The sequence below is a fragment of the Balaenoptera musculus genome, chromosome 20 (genome assembly GCF_009873245.2).
Source record: "Balaenoptera musculus isolate JJ_BM4_2016_0621 chromosome 20, mBalMus1.pri.v3, whole genome shotgun sequence".
NCBI classification, from domain to species: Eukaryota; Metazoa; Chordata; class Mammalia; order Artiodactyla; family Balaenopteridae; genus Balaenoptera; species Balaenoptera musculus.
The window spans coordinates 1,647,704-1,669,681 of record NC_045804.1 but is presented as its reverse complement, the minus strand read 5'-3'; the positions used below and the strand labels follow the sequence as shown (position 1 = coordinate 1,669,681).

At 54.4% G+C, this 21,978-nt stretch overlaps 1 protein-coding gene across 1 annotated transcript in view; it reads left to right on the top strand.

Annotated features, from left to right (window-relative positions):
• The first annotated feature begins 486 nt into the window (after positions 1-486).
• RGS9 (regulator of G protein signaling 9) overlaps positions 487-21,978 on the top strand; it is a 66,040-nt gene continuing 44,548 nt past the window's right edge. Inside the window, exons 1-7 of the mRNA XM_036837854.1 lie at positions 487-565; positions 12,191-12,287; positions 15,866-15,916; positions 17,219-17,325; positions 17,521-17,572; positions 17,835-17,893; positions 19,038-19,114. Coding sequence (XP_036693749.1) covers positions 509-565; positions 12,191-12,287; positions 15,866-15,916; positions 17,219-17,325; positions 17,521-17,572; positions 17,835-17,893; positions 19,038-19,114 — 500 coding nt within the window. The 5' untranslated portion in view covers positions 487-508. The remainder of the gene's footprint in view (positions 566-12,190; positions 12,288-15,865; positions 15,917-17,218; positions 17,326-17,520; positions 17,573-17,834; positions 17,894-19,037; positions 19,115-21,978) is intronic.

The window sequence follows — 21,978 nt, the reverse complement described above, 5'->3', positions numbered from 1 at the left end:
GTGCTGTACAGTAGGTCTTTCAGGATTATCTATTTTATTTTACTTTTGCCATAAATGTCCTTTTTCTAAAAAATAAATTTTATTGGGCTATAGTCGTTTTATCTATTTTAAATATAGTGGTGTATATATGTTAATCCCAAACGCCGAATCTATCCCTTCCCCTCCTTTCCCGTGCCTTGTCGCCCTTCCTAACCGAAGTCCCATCCTCCTTAAGGGCTCGCCCTCGGCCACAGAGCCTCCCACGCGGGTCCCGGGCGCGCGGGGCTCACCTGCGGCTCCGCGGGCCCCGGCCGAGCCCGACACCGCCCCCTGGCGGCAGGTGGGCGCCGGCGCGGAGCACGCCCGGCCCGCGGCGCGGCGCGCTGATTGGCCGGCGCGGATTCGGGCAGCTTCCCGGGGGCGCCGCAGGCCGCACCACCCCGCCCGCGCACGGGGACGCCGGCGCGCTCTCCGGGGGCTTCCTCTCCCCTCCGGTTGTGTCCAGGTTCCGCGTCCGCCAGGGTCCAGGATGACAGTCCGACACCAAGGCCAGCAGTACAGGCCGAGGATGGCATTTCTGCGGAAGGTGAGCGCGGTCCCATCACCTGGGCCCGGGAGGGGCGCGGGGACCAACTCCGGGAAGTGCCGGCGGGGATGCGGGGAGGGGCGGGGGGCAGCCCTTGAGGTCGATTAGTGCCGCTTGATGTCATTAAGTGACTTACTTGCCTTGTGTTTCTGTCTGTACGTCTTTTCAAGACTCTAATGGTTAGGTTTCCTTGTTACCTGGTTATAGTGGAGAATCTGCAGCCGAGGGCGATTGCCGGCTGGAGTCTGAAAACAACCTGTTACTTGGGAGAGCAGGCGGGAAGGCAGTTCAGCCAGGCTGGGTCAGATTTGAGACAGCCTCCTGATACTGTTAGAGGCTCCCAGATGTTAAATTAACATGTTTGCTGTTTTTCTGATTCAACACTGCAGTATTTTAAAGCGCGTGTGTGTGGTGAGTGTGTACTACGTGTGTACACGTAGACCGTGAAAACGGTGTGATTTGCAGGCTAAAGGGACACCCCACTTGCAGCGCCCCTAGATTCCTTATTCAAGTGTGTGTATTTGTGCATCTCAGGTCTCTCTGTGCCCAGAGGAAGTCAGGACCCTCCCCATGCAAAGGCTTTCTCAGAGCAAGTGGCTGGGCACAGGGGGTGTCCATACTGGGGACTTGTGCGGGGTGGAACGCACCTTGTGGGGTGATGTATTTGGGGATGAAATGGCTCGTTTTGTTCTGGGCTTTTGAGGTGACCAGTATCAGAATAGGTCAGCAGAGGATTAGGTCCTGGGTCACTTGCCCGCCCTTCCTCCCATTTGCAGCCACTTTTCACAGTGTGGTGTCCACCGTCTTAGGCTTGTCTTGAATAGAATTAGCTGAATGCTTTGTGACAGTAAGAGCCCTGCCCTGAGCCCTTGGAGCTCAGCAAATTGGCGTAGTCCAAACTGTCCTGATTTGTCTAAGACTTTCAACGCTAAAACCTGGACAGTCCTGGGCACCCTGGGACAGTTGGTCACCCTCGGTCCACCTGCTTCAATAGGCTTGTGCGTATTCCAGGTGGTAGAGGTGTGAGGATATAAAACAGAGCCGGAGTGTGGTCTCGCTGGGAAAGAACCCTGAGAGCCTCTACTGCAGACACCAGCTCCTAAAATCAGAGAAAACTGCCCAGACTGGATCTCTGAGAGCCGTCAGTCATCTTCCAGGATTCCCCAGGACTGCCTTCTTCTCCCAGACAGGGCAGCTCTGGCGCTGAGGCTCTGAGAGCAATTGTCTGGAGACATGCTGTTTGTTTTTGAACCTCAGACATTGTGTTTCATCATGACTGTTATGTGGTCGACATTCCTGTCTTTACCTGGGCCTTCTGACTGGTGTCTTGGTCTCCAGCCCATCCTCCTCCACCCCTGCCTCCTCTTTTCCACCCCAGCCTCCCGTCCTCTACCCCTGCCTCCTCTTTTCCACCCCAGTCTCCCGTCCTCCACCCCAGCCTCTCGTCCTCCACCCCAGCCTTCCGTCCTCCACCCCAGCCTCCCGTCCTCCACCCCTGTCTCCTCATTTCCACCCCAGCCTCCCGTCCTCCACCCCTGCCTCCTCTTTTCCACCCCAGCCTTCCGTCCTCCACCCCAGCCTCCCGTCCTCCACCCCTGTCTCCTCATTTCCACCCCAGCCTCCCGTCCTCCACCCCAGCCTCCCGTCCTCCACCCCAGCCTCCTGTCTTCCACCCCTGCCTTCTCTTTTCCAACCCAGCCTCCCATCCTCTACCCCTGCCTCCTCTTTTCCACCCCAGTCTCCCGTCCTCCACCCCTGCCTCCTCTTTTCCACCCCAGCCTTCCGTCCTCCACCCCAGCCTCCCGTCCTCCACCCCTGTCTCCTCATTTCCACCCCAGCCTCCTGTCCTCCACCCCAGCCTCCCGTCCTCCACCCCAGCCTCCTGTGTTCCACCCCTGCCTTCTCTTTTCTAACCCAGCCTCCCATCCTCCACCCCGCCTCCTCTTTTCCACCCAGCCTCCTCTTTTCCACCCCAGCCTCTCATCCTCCATCCCAGCCTCCCATCTTCCACCCCAGCCTCCTCTTTTCCAGCCCAGCCTCCCATCCTCCACCCCTGCCTCCTCTTTTCCACCCCAGCCTCCCGTCCTCCACCCCTGCCTCCTCTTTTCCAGCCCAGCCTCCTGTCCTCTACCCCTGCCTTGTCTTTTACACCCCAGCCTCCTGTCTTCCACCCCACCTGCCAGCCTCCACAATACCATTCATCAGCATGTTGGGTTTCTTTCCCAAACTGATGCGGATCCCCTCGACCTGAAACCCTCCGCTGGTTTCCCACGTGCACAGGGTGACGTCCAGCCTTCCCAGCCCGGCCACTGAGGATCCTGCTCCCAGCCACCCCTCTGGCTTGACCTCCCACCGGCCTCCCGCACCTGCCCTGCAGGGACACAGAACAGAGCAGCCCCCCTCACTCAAGGGGCCTCTGGCCTCAACGACCTCCTTGTCTTTCCAGGAACCCTGTGCCCTTCAAGCCTCAGATTCCTCCACTGGGAAAGCCCTTCTGCCCCTTCTCACCGGCTGAGCCCCCGTCCCCCCCACTCCCAGGCCCAGCTCAGGGGCCCCTCCCCTGTGACGGCCGGCTCTCCCCACCCCCTCTGCCCTGCAGACCCTGCCTGCACCTTAGCGCTGCTCTTTCCCTTTGCCTTGTTGGATGGGGGGAGACCCCCGTCTGTCTGTGTCTTCTGAGGTCCTTGGTCAGATCACAGAGCAGGTCTCAAGAGCCTGTGCCAGGGGGCCCTCAACCGTGAAGCAGCTGAACGAGGTGCCCAGCCTTCAGAGAAGGACCCAGACCTAAGGAATGTGGACTTGGGTGCAACTGTCACCCACCACTCAATGGATATTTTTGAAGTAGGCTGTGTCCCCAGTGGGAGCCGTACATGCGTGTTCTCGTCTGTTCCATGAGACAGACTTATCATCAGCATTTTACAGAGCAGGAAGCTCAGAGAGGTGAGGTCACTCGCCCCAGTCGTAGCCGCTAAGTGGTGGAACCAGGAAAAACACAGGTTGTCGCCAAGTGTGATCCAGTGCTGTAAGCTTTCCTGTGATGTTGGGTGCAGGAGAGGCCGTGGGAAGGCCTGACCGAAGGTGCCTGGCGGACGCGGAGCTGAGAACTGAAGGATAAATGGGGGTTCTAGGCGGAGAGAAAGAAGGCTGTTCTAGGCAGGGGAACGGCGTGTGCTGAGTGCATGTGCGTGTGTGCGTGTGTGCGTGTGTCTGTGTGTGTGTGTCTGTGTGTGTGTCTGTGTCTGTGTGTGTGTCTGTGTGTGTGTCTGTGTGTGTCTGTGTGTGTGTCTGTGTGTGTGTCTGTGTGTGTGTGTCTGTGTGTGTCTGTGTGTGTGTGTCTGTGTGTGTGTGTCTGTGTGTGTCTGTGTGTGTATGTGTGTGCGTGCCTGTGTGTGTCTGTGTGTGTGTGTGTGTCTGTGTGTGTGTGTCTGTGTGTGTGTCTGTGTGTGTCTATGTGTGTCTGTGTGTGTGTGTGTGTGTGGGATGACGCACGATGGACCACCTCCCGTGGCTCCTGTGGGCTCCTGTCCTAGTGCTGGCCCGTCCCCCCCCATCTCCCCCTCCCCCGTGATGTCCGGATCTCCATACCAGCCAGGAGCAGCTGCTGCCCTTGGGATGCGCCTCAGGACCGACTGTCTTGGTGCCTCATGGAGAAGCCTCGACTGCTTTGCTTTCCTGTGTGGCATCCCGCATCTCCTTTTGCTGCAGGGCGAGGGGGTGTGGAAGCAAAAGTGAGGAGACCCGGGCAGAGCACGGATCTTTCGCTTGTATCATTCTTTCATTCAACACGTGCACAGGGTCATGCGCGTCTGTGCTGGGCGCCGTGCCTGATGCTGGGGACACTGTGGGATTAGGACACGGCCCCTTCCTCCTGGAGCTTAGGGTCTAATAGAGAAGGACCGCTGTATAAGCGAGAAGAATGTTCTGTAGGTCGTGGGAGACGTCGTTAGAGGAGATGCACGTATATAAAACACAAAGCAGGGAGTGGTCGGTGCCGTCTGGGGTGGGGACCAGCAGCCTTCACAGGGGGGCTTGTAACTGAGTGGAGGTGTGAAAAATTAGTAGGTGTTTTTTTTTTGCCAGGAGGATGGGAAGATGAGTGGCATTTGGGGGAGTGCAAAGCTCGGAAGTGTGGAATAGCGCTGTGCCGTGGGAGAGTCTTCAGGGGTTGGGGTAGCTGGCTGGGGGGCAGGGGTGGGCAGGAATTTGGTGATGGAAAGGCTGGTAGTGAAGGAGGCTCCAGAACTGGGGGCTTCGCACGTCCAGCCGGGGGTTTGACGCTTTCTGTGTTCGCTGAGAAGCCATTTGACGTTTTAAAATCGGGGACGAATAAAACGAGTTGGTTCCCATGTTAGAAAGATGATTCTGATTAAAGGGTAGGAGTGCTTCTCTACCCTGGCTGCACTTTAAAAAACATTGTTATCAGGTCACCATCCTTAGAGTTTCTGATTTACTTAGGAGATAATTAAGTAGTTAAGTCAGATGGAGTCCAAACACTGGTTTTTAAAAAAATATATTTATTTATTTATTTGGCCGCACCGGGTCTTAGTTGCGGCATGCGGGCTCTAGTTCCCTGACCAGGAATCGAACCCCCTGCATTGGGAGTGTGGAGTCTTAACCACTGGGCCACCAAGGAAGTCCCGAAACATTGGTGTTTTCAAAGAAAAGCTTCCCATGGACTTCCCTGGTGGTCCAGTGGCTAAGACTCCGCACTTCCACTGCAGGGGGCAAAGTTTCCATCCCTGGTCAGTGAACTAAGATCCCGCATGCTGTGCGGTGCATATATATATATATATATATGCATATGTATAAAATCAAATACAGAAGAGCTTCCCAGGTGATTTGAATGTACAGCCCAGAGGAAAGCCCCAGGACATTTGGCGACATCTGGGGTTGTCCCAGCTGGGGAGGGGGCTACCCCTGGCAGCTGGAGGGAAGAGGCAGGAACGCTGCTAGACACCTACGGTGCACAGGACAGCCGGCCCCAAATGTCAACAGCACCACCACTGGAGGGCGCCCTGGAGGCTGGGGACCTGCCAGGCCCAAGGCAGAGGCCAGTTGGGCCGAGCCTGACGGTCCAGGAGGGAGCTGAGACGTTCCACAGAGGCCGGGTGTGCCGAGACTGATAGTCCAGGAGGGAGGTCAGACGTTCCACAGAGGCCTGTTAGGAGACAGGTCAGAAACAAAAGCAGGGTCCGCAGAAGCTGGCTGGGGTCACGGAGGGTGCTTCCTGGGCTTCTGGCTGGGGTGGCCTAAGCACCGACCGGAGTGTGTGTGGTGCCCCCGAGGGTCCGAAAGGCTTCGGGGTGAGATGGCCCAGGGGTCCGCTGGCCTCTGGGCGGACAGGCTCCTTAGTGGGAGCCTCTTCTGTTTGCCAGACAACCCCGTGGTTCTGGGTCACTTGCTCCCTCCCTGTACAGAAAAGTACTGATTATTATCATCCCCCGGGGAACCTTCTCCGGCTCAAAGGAAAATCCCAGCCCGAGATCTCGCACAGGGAGTGACAGCCAGGAGCGGCGTGGGCGTGGAAGGTGGGACGTTGAGGCCTTCGGAGCCGTTGTTCCTGCCGCTTGGTGACACGCCTGCAGTCGCGCGGAGACACGTGGCATCCGACGCCCCCATCCCGCCCCCAGCTCGGGGTCACCCGGGGTTCAGCACCGCCCGGTTACCCCGCTGTCCTCGTGCGGCCCAGGATCGCGGGAAGCTGAGTCTGGGAGACTGGAGGGGGCCTGACGTTTGGGGCCGGGGTGGCCGTCCCTCCCCGTCTCTGGAGGGATGCCCACCAGGCACAAGGAGGAGGGCGTGAGAATTGGCAGCAGTTGGGAGCAGACAGGCAAGGGCTCCTCACCCTCTGGGGACCTGGGGACACAACTCGGGTTGTCCGCTGTCTGGGATGGGCAGAGGGGCTTTTCTGCTGGAAGCAGAGCTGGAGCCCAGAGCCTGTATGACTGGGTGGGGCCGCCACAGCAGAGCACCGCAGGGCCCAGGCAAGGTGTGGGCGGCGTGCTTTCCGGCGGCCTCTCTCCGTGGCCTGCAGATGCCGTCTTCTCCCCGTGTCCCCACGTGCTCGTGGTGTCTGTGTCCTCATCTCCTCTTCTTCAAAGGACACCAGTCACACTGTCACAGGGCCGCCCTAGTGACCTCCTTTTCACTCAGTTACCTTGTCAAGGACCCTCTCTCCCAATCCAGTCACATTCTGAGGTCCTGGGGGGTTAGGACCCCAACCTATGAATTTGAGGGGTGGACGCCGTCCAGCCCATAACAGAGTCTCTCAGAGACGGGACCACCAGCCAGAGTCCCATGGTTTCCTTGTTGGGTGCCTGGGGAGACCCCTCAGAGGAACTGATACAAGGAAAGTTCTGAGGAAAATGGATCCAAACCCCAATGGGCCGAACTCCCTCAGAATGTTCTCGAGGCCCCTGTGATGCGCCCTGCTCCCCCAGCCCTTCTCTTCTGTGAAGGTGACACACCTGCCAGAAAGAAATCTGACTCCCCTCATTGTGTTTTTAAAATAACTCTCATTACTCCTCCTCTGAAGGTTATTTTCAAACTCTTTATAACTAGATTTTTTTTTCCTCTAATGCGGAGAGAAGGAATCAAATCCCCTGACTTTCTATCGGAGAAGCTCAGGTTTCTAACTCATAACGGGGGTTTCTATTTCTTCTCCAATATATGGGCGCCCTGACTGCATGAAATGCTGCTGTTTCAGCTGATAAACGTTTTGGAGCAAATGTGGACGTTCCTCTGGCAGTTACCGTGGGCAAGGGGGCGTCCCGGGCTCTCACGTCAGAATGGTGGGCACTTCTGGCAGGAGCAGGTGAATCCGAGGCTCACGGTCAGTCAAGAATTCCAGAAAACCATAATGGGAGAGGATATGTATAAAAAAGAATGTCTGTATGTGTGTAACTGAGTCGCTTTGCTGTACAGCAGAGACTGGCCCAGCACTGTAAATCAACTGTGCTTCAGTTAGAAAAACAGACTCCAGAAAAGGTGACCCCTGCCGCCCATGGGGGAAGCAGCCGCCCTCCGGGCACCTCCTGGGGTGTCCCCGTGCCCCCTTCTCCGCTGGGAGCCACTCGGTGCCCCCGTGGCCCGAGACGCCCCCAGGCCCCGACCTTGCAGGAGGCCAAGCACTGCAGCTCCAAGTGGAGCGGAAACGCATCATTTCCGTTCCAGAAGGATCCCGCGAGCCGAGAGCGCGTCTGTGCGGACGAGCTCACGGTGGGTCTTGCACGAGGAGCCCCGGGCGCCCCTGGGCCCCGGCCGGTCCCGCGGGCGGCTGAGGGGCCGGCTCTGGGCCCGGAGCGGCCGTGACCTTGGCCCTGACCTCGGCCGCTTCTCAGGATTGTGGTTCTGCTGCCGGTGCTGGTTTAGCAGCAGGTGGAAATAGGACCTCCCAGCCCTCGGCGCTGACCTAGGACGTCCTGTGTCCCCCCTCCTCCCGCCCTGGGGACGTGGGGGGCCTACCAGCCTCCGGGGTGGCGGGTGGAGTGTCTCCAGTTCAGGGCTCCCCGCGTGACCTTTCACCTCCAGCGCAGCCTGGCCATCTCTCTCTCTCTCTCTCTTTTAAAAAAAAATTCTGTTTTATTGTGGTGAGAACACGTCACACAAGAAACTACCCTCCTACATTTTTTTAAGTGTATAATTCACAATGTTGTTAATTATAGAAACAATATTGCAGGGCAGGTTTCTAGAACTTACTTCATCTTCTTGACTGTAACCTTATGCCCAGTGATTGCATCTCCCCGTCTCCCCCTCCCCCAGGCCCTGGCAACTGCCCTTCCACTGGTTCTGTGAATTAGCCGATTTTAGGTAGTGGAATCGTGCAGTCCTTCCGAGACTGGCTTATTCACTTAGCATAACGTCCTTCAGGTTCATCCGTGCTGTCGTGGGGGTCTGGCAGGAGGGGTGGCTGAGGTGGTCTGCCCGCCCCTTAGGTGGTGTTGAGCGCAGGGGGCCTGCACAGGACCCTGCTTTTGCTCCCGGCTCTTCGGAAGTGGCAGTTGGGTTTTTTTGGCCTTTTTTGTATCTTTTTGTCCAGAATTTGCCCCAACTGTGCATGCGCGCAATCATTTTTCGTCCCTTATAGTTTCTTTGTATTCTGTTGCTTGAGGCGACGTGTGTCCAGGTGTGGGCACTGCAGCAAAGGGCCCCAGGTCCCAGCCTGTCTCAGCTCTATTTTTAATTTTGGGAGGAACCTGCATACATTTTGCATTCCCTCCAGCCGTGCCCGAGGGTTCCAAATTCAGCCGTTCACTTTCCTGCGTCAAGCGGCGCGGGGCCCCTCACACCGTCCCTCCTTTTCAGTACAGCGGCCGGCTGGGAAAATCCTTCTCACTCTCTGCGTGTGATTTTTGGGGATCATCTCAGCCATCCTCTTCTTCTCCTGGCTCTTACTCCCATCACTGCTTTCCCTATTTTTTGGTGCACAATTCAGTCTGCAGTTGCTGTCTAATAAATTCTTTGTGCGTAGCATGGTATTAGGTGCTTTCAGTGCTTCATCTCCTTTGATCTTCACAACATCCGTCTGCTGATGTAGGTACTGTGCTCATCTCTGCTTTACAGAGGATGAGTCTTAGTGAAGTTTAGTGATTTATCTCGCCTCCTCATTGGAGGGGGATTTGAACTGAACTTTCTTCGCACGCAGATCCCTAGTGTTTGTCTTAGTTCATTTGTTTATCTTCATACCAATATCTTCCCGACTCTCTGAGGACTGGGAGGCTGTCTTTTACCAACGCCCCTGCCAGGGCTGGGCACCTAATACATGCTCAATAAATACCTATATTTGGATGATTGGTGGAGCGGGGTTTTTATTCCCAGGCATCTAAAGACAGCTCTGCGTGCAAAATTTTAAAGATGCACTGATTATACGAACACTACTGATGTTAATGATTCTACCCCACAAACACTAACAAATATCTCTCCTTATAAAGTATATATCTTTATGCTTATATATCTTTATATATCTGTCCTTACAAAACAGTTTTACACAATTACTTAGATTCTAAGAGGTAACAAAACGCTATCAGTCGCGAATATACTGTCACTTTATGGTAGAGGAAGGGAATTCAGAGAGATTGAGCGGACTCCTGCCGGTAGGAGAGAACCTTGAGGTCATGAGAATCTTGGGTTCCTTTTCTCTGGGCCACCAGCACACGCAAACTCTAAAAGGACTTTGGAAGTTGTAAAGGGCTGTACAGTGTGAGGATGAGTTATTTTATGAAGCCGCAGGAGAATAAGGGTCATGTAACCAAGCTAGTTAAACTGGGGAAGCGGTGGCTCAGTGAGCCGTTTTGCTTTGGGTCGTGGTTGGGACGTGGGCAGGTTGGGTTTGAGGGGCGACCCTCCACGAGCATCTGTCCAGCCGTGCGCAGCTGCCCTGACCTCAGGAGAGGGTTTCCAGCCGGAGGAGGACAGGAGAGGTCTTTGTTTCCACCTACTTGTTCGTATTCTGTGTTTTTGCTTTTGCTGCTCACTGAGCCTTAGGGTCCTTGCCTGCCATCCTTTGCCCTTTCTGCCTCCTAATTCCTGTTCGTCTTTTTACGACCACTCCAGGAGTGCCCCTCCCGGCCACCTCCTGGCACAGGTGTGTTCTCAGGACACCGTGGCCTCACCCTGGTCACTGTACTTCCCGTGTCGTCCTGTAATATCCTTGCACTAGACAGTGAACTCCTTAAGCTCAGGGACCAGATCTCTTTCTCTTTGGTTCCCTGAGTCCACCACGGCTGCCTGTTTGTTGAATGACGGACTGATCGTTTGCAAGCACCTGGGGGGCTGGGGGTGTGCACGATTTCCCCCGCACGAGGAGTTTCCTGGAGGAGCATGAACTTTGAAGCGTCTGCATGTGAGGCTTTGTTGATGCCTGTCATCAGCATTGACCAGAGAAGCACTTGGGTGTCTTTTTGCAATTGTGCCAACCCATCCGGTTTGTTTTAAAATATCCTTCAGTTAAGTTTACTGCCATTAATTTTTTCAAGTGGAAAAATATTTTGTATTCATCAGTGTTAAAAAAATACTCTAAAGACAATCAGGGCTGTCCTTGTGGGTGTCTTCCTGCACTTCCAGCTTCCTCCGATGGTTCATGGATTCTCTCTGGTGTCAACTCTCGCGTCGATGTTCGTGAATCGAGTTCATATCTCTGACCGTCGTGTCCTTTGAAGTTGGGACATTCGTTTCCAATCGCCTTCCAGATGTTGTGGCTATCTCAGCAGCCCTTCACAGTCAGCATTCCAAAAGCCGAAGTGTTTGCTCTCTCAAAGTGCTCCTCCTTTTGAAACTTCTATTTTGGTAACTGGCAACTCGGATCGTATAAGTTATAAACTTTGCCGTTATTCTCTGCCACCCTGACTGATCCAGTCAGTCACTTGCACGTGCAGTTAATTCTAGGTAATTAGAGTCAGAACGAGGGCTCTAAAAGCCATGCCTTCTTTTCACCTTCTCTGCCCCCGCCTTTATTTATTTATTAATTCATGCGCCGGCTGTTTACTGGGTACTGTCCGTGTGCTGGGCGCTGTTCCAGGCAGTCAGAATACAGCAGCAAACAGCAACAGACAAAAGATTTGCCCTCGGAACCTCCCTGGCGGTCCACTGGTCAAGATTCTGTGCTTCCGCTGCAGGGGACGCAGGTTTGATCCCTGGTCAGGGAACTAAGAACCCACATGCTGTGCAGCGCGGTCAAAAAATTAAAAAAAAAAAAAAAAAGATTTGCTCTTGAAGACCTTACTTTCTAGGAGCGAGGGAGACACATGGCAAACGTTATGATCAGCGGGTAGATTATTTCATACGTTGGAAGGTGAGTGCTATAGGAATGCCGGGGGGGAGTCCGAGGTTGCAGCTGGGGGTGGCTCCTGAGCCTATTAGGGGGAGAGTCGGGGGGAAGTGGTCCCAGCCATGTAGACCAGTAGGAGAACTTGGCCCCTGACTGAGTGGAATGGCCCTTGCGGGGTTTCAAGCGGAGGAGAGATACAGCCTAAAATAATTGAAAGTCTCACACGGGCTGCCCTGCTGAGGACAGGCCGAGGGGCGGAAGTGGGAGGGGTGGAAGCCCCATCATCTTGTGCCCGGACGATCGCAATAGTGTTGAACAGGCCCCTGCTTTTCTCTGTTGGGGCGGGTTTCTTCATGCTTCGATGCGCCTCTCTCAGGTGTGGGCCACGTTTCCAGATGCGGGCCCGATGGCGCTGCTCCCCAGCCAGAGCTGCTGGGACAGAGCCCACGCTCTGTGGGGGGGACATCTGAGGCCCCCTGAGACCCGGCCCCTGCCCTCCCCCGGTCCCGCTCCCACCCGGGGCGCTGTCGTTCTCCCGTGCCTTGTAGCTCTCTCACTTTCTATCCAGCAAAACCCGTTTTCTGCCAGGTCCCATCTTCTCCTAAAAGCCTCTGCAGCATCTCCTTGTCGGAATGAATCCGTACAAGCTCTCACACCTGGGCGGGTGTTTGTGCCTCTGATGCACGCGTTTAGTTCTGGCTGCCCGACAGCTGCGTGGTGCCCATCTAGGCGGTGGGCTCCTGTTTATACGTGCCCCGCGTTCCGCTTTGCATCTTTTGCTCCCTCGGTGCTGCCAGAAGGGCCTCACTCAGCCTTCGAGATGGTTCTGCTTAGCCAGCTTTGGCGGTTCTGTCTTGCAGATTGAAGCCCTCGTCAAGGACATGCAGGACCCAGAGATGGGGGTCAGAGTGCAGAACCAGAAGGTCACGGTCATCAGCGTCCCTCACGCCATGACGGGTAATGTATCTGGTGATTTGGTCTTGGCCTGGAACAGACCGTACACAGAGGTTGGCAAACTATAGCTCGTGGGCCAAATGCGCCCCGTGTTCTGTATCTGTGAATAAAGTTTTATTGGAACAGATACACGCCCCCATTTATGTATTGTCTGTGGCAGCTTTTACTCTGCAATGGCAGAGTTAAATGGCTGTGCAGAGACCATAATGTGGCCCACAAAGCCGAATATACTTACTGCTTACTTGCCGATTCATGCACCACAGGTTCCTCTGGGCAAGGAGTCAGAAAGGAAAGAGAAAAGAATCCAGTAGGTCACCTTGTGAAGCCATTCCTCCTACTCAGGAGGTCATTTTACAAACCTTTACTGTTGTTTTTTATTTGATTGTCTTGTTTGATTTGTTTTAATAAAATCAAGTAGCAGAAAAAACACTATTTAGCAAAAAAATAAAAAGAATTGGCCTTTGTTTTCTCCATCCTTCCCTGTCTTCTAATTCACATTCAGACCCTTCTTGACTCCCCCAAGGGCAGGGCACCTTAGTCTCCTTTCTCTGGGGGTGGGATAAAGGGCGTCATTTCAGGATATCGGCAGAAGGGGCTGGACCCCCAAATAAGAATGCATTTTGATCTATGCGTTGCGTTTGTTTTGTGATTTTGGTTTTGCAGTAAAGAGTCCCTTTCCCACCAAGTCGTGTTGTTGGCAGAGGGGGGCAGCTTCTCAGAGCACGTGCCTGGGACTCGCCGCTGTGCTGAGTTCCCTGTGAGCCCTCGCTCTTGACCTCACCCATGACCTGAGTATTTGTCGCTCAAGGTACTGGGGTCTCTGCAGAGGCAAGCCGGCCGGAAGGAGGCATGTCCCAGCCAGCACAGCGTCTCTTGGGTTCCCTGAGTGTGAGTGACAGAAGGCCAGTTCTGGCTGGTGGGAGCAGTAGAGGAATGGATTGGCATGCGACAGGCTAGCTAACAGAAGAAAAGAAAACTCCAATGGTCTAGACTTGGGAAAGACTAGGACCCAGAGGAGCCTGGGCGCCCCAAGACTTTGCAGGCTGTCTCTGACCCCTGACCCCACCCCCTCTTGGCTCCTGGTCGTCATGAATTCTGGCTTGAATTCTCCACTGGATTGGGCAACCCTCGAGGGGAGAGAGCTCGTCTAGCTCATCTGAGTAACCCCTGTGCTTAGTGCAGCTGGGGGTCAGGGTGGAAGTTTAATAAAAGTTTATCGAGTGCATGAATCAATCCTGGTCTCGAACTGTCCAAAGGGCGCTGACGTTGAGTCAGGCACCCTGGGATTGAATCCTTTGGGTGCCTTTTCTTTTTCTTTTTTTGCTGTGTAGCCCTAGTCTCCATTTCCTCATTTTACAAGCAGAAGTAGTGATCCCTGCCCCAGGGGATGCCTGCAGGAACCAGACAAGGCTCTCGTGTACACGTGGCCGGTGCTCAGTGATGCTCCACGGGCCCCATAGCTGGCAGTGTCCCGCGCTGTCACCCACGATGAGCGTAGGGAGAGATGTGACCCCCCCAGCCCTTTCTTACAGCCGGGGACACGGAGATGCAGAGTTCCAGCATCTTGTCCCCAGGTCACTAAACGCATCCAGGGCTGAGCGTGGGCTTGAGCCCAGCTACACCGCTCCAGCGTCCGTGCTCCCATCCCCGTCCGGGTTTGTGAGCTGCTTTCCTTCCTGGCACGTGGGGCCCCTGGTTTCCTGGATTGGGTCGGGGGCTGCCCACCCAGCCATGTTCTGCCTTGTTCCTCCTACTCGGGTGAATCCCAGCTGCGGTTGGAACCCAGGAGGAGCCCTGTCCTGCAGTGTCGGCACTAATCAAAGCAAACTGCATCAGTGCCACCCGCCTCCTCAGAGGGCAGGTGACTCAGGGCTTAAGGGGACGACGGTGGCCGACGGGGGCGCTGAGCAGCCTGTGGTGCTGTCAGCACAGATGGCGTGGTGGACACACCGGGACCCCCGTAATCTCATTCCATCTAGTTCAGGAAGCAGTCAAGTGGACGAGAAAACCTTCAGCCCCTTGGTGGGGAGCGCTAAGCCGTCTGCTCTCCGCCGGGGGCTCTCTTTCCTGGTCTGCACACCACCGTCTAGAGACTTGGGGTGGAAAGTCTAAAACACCCAGTCCTGGGATTTTTAAGTAGGGGTTTAGGTGAAGAATTTTGCTTTTGAATAAGCAAAGCGCTGACTAAAGCCAGGAGCCACAGGGGACCCTCTGAAAGCCGTCGCGGGGGGCACGTGGGCGTGGAGAGCTGTTGGCTGGATGTCTGTGGCCCAGGGTGTGCGCAGGAAGGGCAGTTACAGGGGGTCCACCCTCAGCCACACTGCGGGCAGCTCCTTCAGCCCAGAGAGGGGGGAGGAGGGGCCCTAAGCCCTCCCACCCCCCTGCGGGCGTCAGAAGAAACGCCCCTTCGCCGCCTCCAAGCAAAGCAAGGAAGTGTCCTTTGCGACAGTCCAGCTACAAGGACAAGGCAGTGGGGTTTCAGACCCTGACCCTCTTCCTTGGTGTGTCTCGTGGGCCGGTTTCCACGCAGGCAGGGGACCCAGCTCGGCCTCTGGAAAGCAGGCCGGGGTGGCTGGAGAATATGGTTGTTGGCATTTGCAAGATGACGTCGGAGTTGGGGTGCACCTTCCTCCCGAGATGATCCTGCCCGCCTCCTACAAGGAGCGTGTGTTCTGCCGACGGGGCCAGAGGGCCCGGGCCGAGGAGGAGGCCGCAGCTTCCCTGGGGTCCTGCATCAGCTCTGGACTTGGTGGGACCCGGCCTGCCTTGGCCCTTAGGTCGATCTGAACACTTGTGGGGGACGGTGGGGTGCACCTTCCCTCCTGATCTTGTCCCCGTGTGCCTCCCCCGATTTCTTCCACGCCGGCCTGCAGTCTATGTTGTTCCCAGGCCAGCCCCTCGGCCTCGCAGGGCCCAGGGCGAGAGGGCACACGGAGCCCGCATTCCATGGTCTGAAGTTGTAAATCAACCCACAAAGTGTTCCTAAAAAAGTGTCTCATCTTCCTGCTTTGACAAAAGCGTCTTTACAACGACCTGGAAAGCCAGGTTTGGATTTAGAATTCTCTGACCCCTCAGAGTTCTGCCTGGGAACTTGGGGGTGTGGGAGAACCAGCCCTGCCCTTGGTGCACCCCTTTCCCCTCCCATCCCTGGCTCTGATTTACTCCCCTGGGTCCGGGCTTCATCCAGAGTTCCACGGACAGCTTGCTTTGGGTCTGTTTTTTTTTTTTTTTTTCATTGTTAAGTCTTAGTCTGTTTACTTCCTACTCGGTGAATGACAGTCCAGGCACCAATTATTGTAAGGAAAGAGAATAAGTATCACAAGAGAGGTGAAGCCTGAAGGGTGTAGGGGATGTTAGGCTGGAAATCTGGCCGGAGTCGGATCATGGACGGCCCTGAATTATGGGCTGCAGGGTTCGGGCTGAACTTTGTTGGGGGGAGGGGTGGAGGGGCATCCCTGAAGGTTTTGAGCGGAAGGATGAGGTCACGGCTGAACAGGGAGGAGGCCAGTTGGGCAACCGTGTGGAGGAGGGCGTGGAGGTCGGGGAGGCTCTGACGGTGGCCAAATGCTTCTGCTTTGCAGGGAGTGATGTTCTCCAGTGGATCACCCAGCGGCTGTGGGTCTCCAGTCTGGGTGAGAGCTCGTCTTTTCCTCCTAGACCAAGGGCTGCTGTATGCGCGTCACCCTGGGGGCATCTCTGGAGAGTAGAAGCTAAACAGGGGCTCAGCCCGCGTCTCTGAGAAATTGACATTTTAACTGGAGAGATGAGAACTTCATGGGTAATCAAGAAAGACTTCCTGGAGGGGGTGATGCATACGTACCCTTGGTCTCGAAACAAGTGTTGCCTGTGAATCCTGGAGGGAAGCTCAGAGGGTCTGTCTTACCAGCGGGGAAATTAGCAAAGTCGTAAACATGGAATGAACGAGGAATGGAGCGGTAACAGGGGAAATGGGGAGTAGTGACTTCAGCTGGGTGTGGAGGGCAGTGGACGGATGGGGTGCACGTGGTACATTCTTGGATTCCAAATTTTATCTGGGAGAGAGGCAGTGTAACCCGTGGAGGGTTTTGCAGCGTGGCGGTGTGTACAGTAATCAGATTTAAGCTGGGATGTTAGGCAGCAGTCTGAAGGATGGATTGGAGCAGAAAGACTCGGGGACCTGACTTGCCACTAGCGAAAAGGCTGTTGGTACAACGAGGGTCTGGTCTCTCATAGAGGGAGGGAGGTTGGGGAGGAAGCCTCCTGGGAGGCTGAGCTGTGGGACGGGATGTGGGTTGGGTCCCTGGGCCTGCAGGATGGGAGGGCTGGGATTCTCTCTTGGTGGTAGAAAGACACCTGCTCTCATTGGTGCCTCTGAGAATGAACCAGGACAGTTTTCCTTTAATCGGTGCAAATCCAGAACCAAGACTGTGTTTCTGAGCAGACTGGAGGCGGGTGGGAGTTGAAGGGAAGTGGGGAGGAGCCGAGGGTCTGGACCCAGGGTGCAGGCAGAGTTGAGCTTGGGGTAGAAGTTGACCATAAACACAGCCTCCCCTTCCTGCCCCTCTCGGGATGAAGACGTTCTCTCCCTGCTCCTCTGGACTTCTCCAGACCCAAAGGGCCCAGCGGTGCTCCTCCAGGATTTCCCCCTCCGTCACCCCAGACGCCTGCAGTGGATGACCTGTGGCACTGTCAACACTGGGGTCACTGACTCCCCTCCAGACTTACTGAGTTGTCATTCGGGGGTTGGGCTGGGGGACCCTCCTTTTAGCCTTGGCTACCCATATGATACCTGTCCACAGCTAAGTTCAGGAACCACTGTCCCCACTTCTTGGCTGAAGTGCTGTTAGGATGGGGGTACCTGCCCTGAGTTTGGGGTGCTATGCGGGGGCGGGGTTGTGAGCTTCTGCCCTTGGCCCCCCGCTCTTAGCTTCCTTGTCTCAACCGCTTCTCCCCAGAGGCACAGAACTTGGGCAACTTTATTGTCAAGTACGGCTACATTTACCCCCTGCAAGACCCCAGGAACCTCGTTCTCAAGCCTGACAGCAGCCTCTATCGATTTCAGGTGAGCCTTGGCCTTGACCTTGGGTGTTAACGGGGGTTAGTGTCATCCGAAAAGATAATTGGTTGGCTTCACATACTCACAGATCTTTAGAAACAGTGGAGGGGGCTGAGGCAGCTTTATGTTTTAAGCTACAGGGCTGGGGGCCAGGGGTTCACAACCCAGTGTGTAAGCCTGGTTCCCTGGTTTCTCTTGTAGACACCGTATTTCTGGCCCACCCAGCAGTGGCCGGCTGAAGACACAGACTATGGTAAAACTCCGCCCCTCCTCCTATGCCTTGGGGAGGGCTTACCATGCTGCTTATTTACTCGCTGCATTTTGGTGACATTTGTCTTGCTGTCATCACGACAGTCAGTTCTTTACGTCAGTTCTCATCTGTATTAGGAGTGATTCCCAGGGGAGGGACTGGGTCTGCTGAGTGTCCCCTTCACTAAGCTGAGCACAACAGGCTCACGCATAGAGGGGTTTTGAAATATGATGATGATGGAAAATGTCATTGTTTTCTTTTCCAGCCATCTATCTGACCAAGAGAAATATCAAGAAGAAAGGGGTTTTAGAAGAATATGAAAAGGTATAGAGATGCTTTCAAGTATAGGTTCTTATAATTGAGTGGAATATAGTCTTGAGTTGTTTTCCCCTGTTCCCCCCATTAATCGATTCATATGTACCCTCATCATCCATCCATCCCTCATCTATCCATCCCTCCATCCCTCATCCATCCATCCCTCATCCATCCATCCATCCCTCATCCATCCCTCCATCCCTCATCCATCCATCCCTCATCCATCCATCCATCCCTCATCCATCCATCCATCCCTCATCCATCCATCCATCCATCCCTCCATCCCTCCATCCCTCCCTCATCCATCTATGCCTCATCCGTCCATCCATCCATCTTTCATCCATCCATCCCTCCATCCCTCCCTCATCCATCTATGCCTCATCCGTCCATCCATCCCTCATCCATCCATCCATCCCTCATCCATCCATATATTTAGAAGCAGCCGGCTGAAGTAAATTCTCCTCCATGTTGAGGTTCAGTTTCTCCTGCTGTAACTTAAGCCCTTGCCTCAGTAACTACTGGGCACACAGTAGCTACCACTTTCCTTTTGCTGTCCCAAAATAATAGGACTTAATTAATATGTGTGATAATGCATATTACAGGATGGACAAATTTGAACTTGAGTTTGAGATGGGAAAACAAGAGTGCAGACTTTTGTTTTAGGCAGGATGAGTCATATTTCTTAAAGAACACACCCTAACCCTCAAAGGCTAGATTTCTGGGCAGAAAGCAACAATCTTGCTGGGTTTTTTTGCTTTTTACAAACATGTTTTTAGAAAGCCAGCATCACACCAATGTTAGGGCTTAGCTTTGTGGATTTGTTGTGCTCTGTTGTTGAATATTAAGTTCCCATATTCTCCTCCACGCTACCCGCCTCTTCCTTATCAGATTTGGGATACATTTATTAAAACAAAATCCAACCCGAGGGTTAAAAACAAAAACAAAAACAAACAAACAAAAAATCCAAGCCAACTTGTGGCTTCTGTTGTGAAGGCTTGTCGAGAATTCGGTGCTACCCTTTGAATGACTGCCTTTGCACAGCTGGGCTGGGAGACCGTTTGGCTGCGTGTCGTTGTTGACTTAGGACTTCCTGCCCTCTGCACACAGCATAGGTTGTGGGGCTCAGTGTTCTCATTTTGTTTTCCTCCTCTAGGAAGATTATAATTTCTTGAACAAAAAAATTAACTACAAGTGGGACTTTGTCATCATGCAGGCCAAAGAGCAGTACCGGTGAGTCAAAGATCTTGTTGGTCCCCTGGTTGTCTTTGCTCCTCCCTTCCTTCTTTGTTTCTTTTTAATAAAATTAACTTTTATTGGGTGTGTATGTGTTAAACATTGGGTGAGACATAGGGAAGGTAGAGGCATCGTCTAGGGAGCCCGACAGACAAGCAGACAGGACATGATGCCTCAGTGAGTTGAGAGCCCCACGTCGGGGTTTGGAGAAGGAGCTGCAGAAACAACATTGAATCTGGAGGCTGCAGAGGGTGTATCCAGGTGAGGGATGGTGGTGGTGGATGGAGAGGAGAGGAGAGGAGAGGTGGGAGGGAGGGTGCTCTAAGCAGACAACCAGAGTCTGGGGGCATGGGAGTGCCCGCCTGATGCCATCCCTTGGAGCTGGCACAGAGAGTGCAAAGCCCCAAACTGGCGGAAGTGAGGCTGGATGTGTTAGCAGGAGCAGATCGGGAGAAGGTTTTGTGCTCAGGGCCGTGGGGAGCCATAGAAGGATCTTAAACAGGGGAGAGCTGTCATCAGAGTCACCTGTTAGAGCCACTCACTGCTCGCCCTCATTTGTTGGTTCAAAACTGGACCTGAAGTTCCCCCTGGGGGCCCTGCCTTGTCTGTAAGGGCCAGCTGTACATGTTGGGGAGCGTGTATCAGTCAGGGCGAGGTTAGGCTGTCGTAACAAACATCACCCAGCAATCAGAGGCATGAAACCACAAGGCTCATTTTTTGCTTGTGTCACGTGTCCACCGTGGGTCAGCTGGGGCCCTGACATGCTTGCACCCATTCCAGGACTCACGTCACTTCTGCTCACAATTCACTAGCCAAGGCAGCTCATGTGGTTATGCCTGCTTCAAAGGAGGGTGCAGGGGGTGTGCAGTCCTCCTGTGTGTCTGAGATGCAGGAGAGTCAGGAATATCCGGGGACCAATACCAGTGATCACCAGAACAGTGAGTCCAGCCGGCCCGGCCTCACTCACCCTGGCAGGTCCAGACCCCAGGAGGTCTAGAGTGGCTGGCACATGGTTGGGCTGGATGGTGGAGACCCTGTCCTCCTGAAGCAGCCCTGGAAGAAGAGTAGTGGTGGGTGAGTCAGGGTTCTCCAGAGAAACAGAATCTCGATGTATTGATCTAGCTAGAGAAGAGGTGGGGGAGGGGAAGAAGGAGGGGGGAGAGAGAGGAGAGAGACTGAGATTGAGATTTATTACAAGGAATTAGGTCACACAGTTGTGGAGGCTGAGACGTCTCAGTACCTGCAGTCGGCCAGCTGGACCCCCAGCTGATGTTTCGGTTGGAGCCTGAAGGCAGGAAGAGACCGATGTCCCAGCTCGAGGCCACCAGGCAGGAGACACTTCCTCTTATTTGCAGGAGGATCAACCTCTTTGTTCTATTCAGGTCTTCAACTAAAAGCACCCTCATCCAAAGACACCCTCACAGACACCCGCAGAATAATGTTGACCAATCACCTGGGCACCCCTGGGCCCATAAAATTAACCATACCAAGTGGTGAGCACTGTTATGCAGGAGGGCCATCCGGGAAAAACAGAAATCCGAAAGGCAGAATGGCTTTATTGCTCACGTGGGGAAAATTTGTTCTCAGGCCTTAATTCATGCGGAGGGGCATTATGGGGAGAACTGGCTCTGCCCTTTCACCACGAACATGCCTCTGCCTGGGTATTTTTGAGACAGAGCGGCAGGGGGGCAGTTTGCTAATTTTTTGTGACATGCATTTGTGTGTGAGGCTCCGCTGGGTGGGTTCCGTGCACTGTCTCATCCCACGCTGGGGCGAGGAAATGCCTGGAGCAGTAATTCTTGTCGCCCCTCACATCTGCAGCTGGGGAAACGGAGGCTTAGAGGGGTCAGAATACTTGGCCAAGGTCACTTGGTGAGGTCGTGGTCCAGCCTGGCCTAGTGTTAATTCCACTCAGTGGGCGGTTTTTAGTGCCTACTGGGTTCCAGCACTGGGCCGGGCCCCAGGGACACAGAGTTGGCTGGGATATGCCCCCGCCCCACCCCTGACCCTTCTCTATCTTCCTCTGCCTCTCTGCTCCAAGCAGGATGAGCCCATGACCCAGAGGACTGTGGACCCCCGAGCTGCCTTGCAGCACAGAGGTACCCCCAGTGGCGCCCGCGAGCCCCACCACTCAGGCCTGAGTGTAAAGTTCTGAGCTGCCCACATCATGGGGCAGCCCCTTGGCCATTCGCTTCTAGATGCCTTGGGATGAGCGCTTCCTGAAAGCCACTCTCCTCCTGAGATGCTGGCTTTTCCCCACTGATTCCGTTGCTTCACTCAAAGGCTGCCTCAGATTTCAGGTTTAGGATCTGTGATGGTTAATTTTATATGTCCGCTTGGCTGGGCCACAGTGCCTAGAGAGTTGGTCCAATACCCATCTCAGATGTCACTGTGAAGGTGTTTTTTAGATGAGATGAGTATTGAATCAATAGACTTTAAGTAAAGCAGATGACTCCCTGCAATGTGGGTGGGCCTCATCCAAACAGTTGAAGGCGTTACAAGACTGAAGTTCCCAGAGGAAGAAGCAATTCTGCCTCTAGAGGGGCTTGGACTTGAGTTGCCGCATCAGCTCTTTCCTAGTCCTCCTCCAGCCTGCTGGCGTGTCCTGCAGAGTTTGGACTTGCTGGCCTCCTCAATCGTGTGAGCGAGTTCCTTGAAATAAATAAATTCTGTCTCTGGCTCTCTCTGTTTATTCTCCTACTGCTTCTGTTTCTCTGGAGAAGCCTAACTAATACAAGTACAAGATCTCACCACAAAAGCAGGTTGGCCACGTAGTCTGGCTCATGAGGCACCCATTTCGTTCCCCTGAGTCTCTGCACACAGACCTCTCTCCTGAATCCCAGACTCAGCATCTCAGCTAT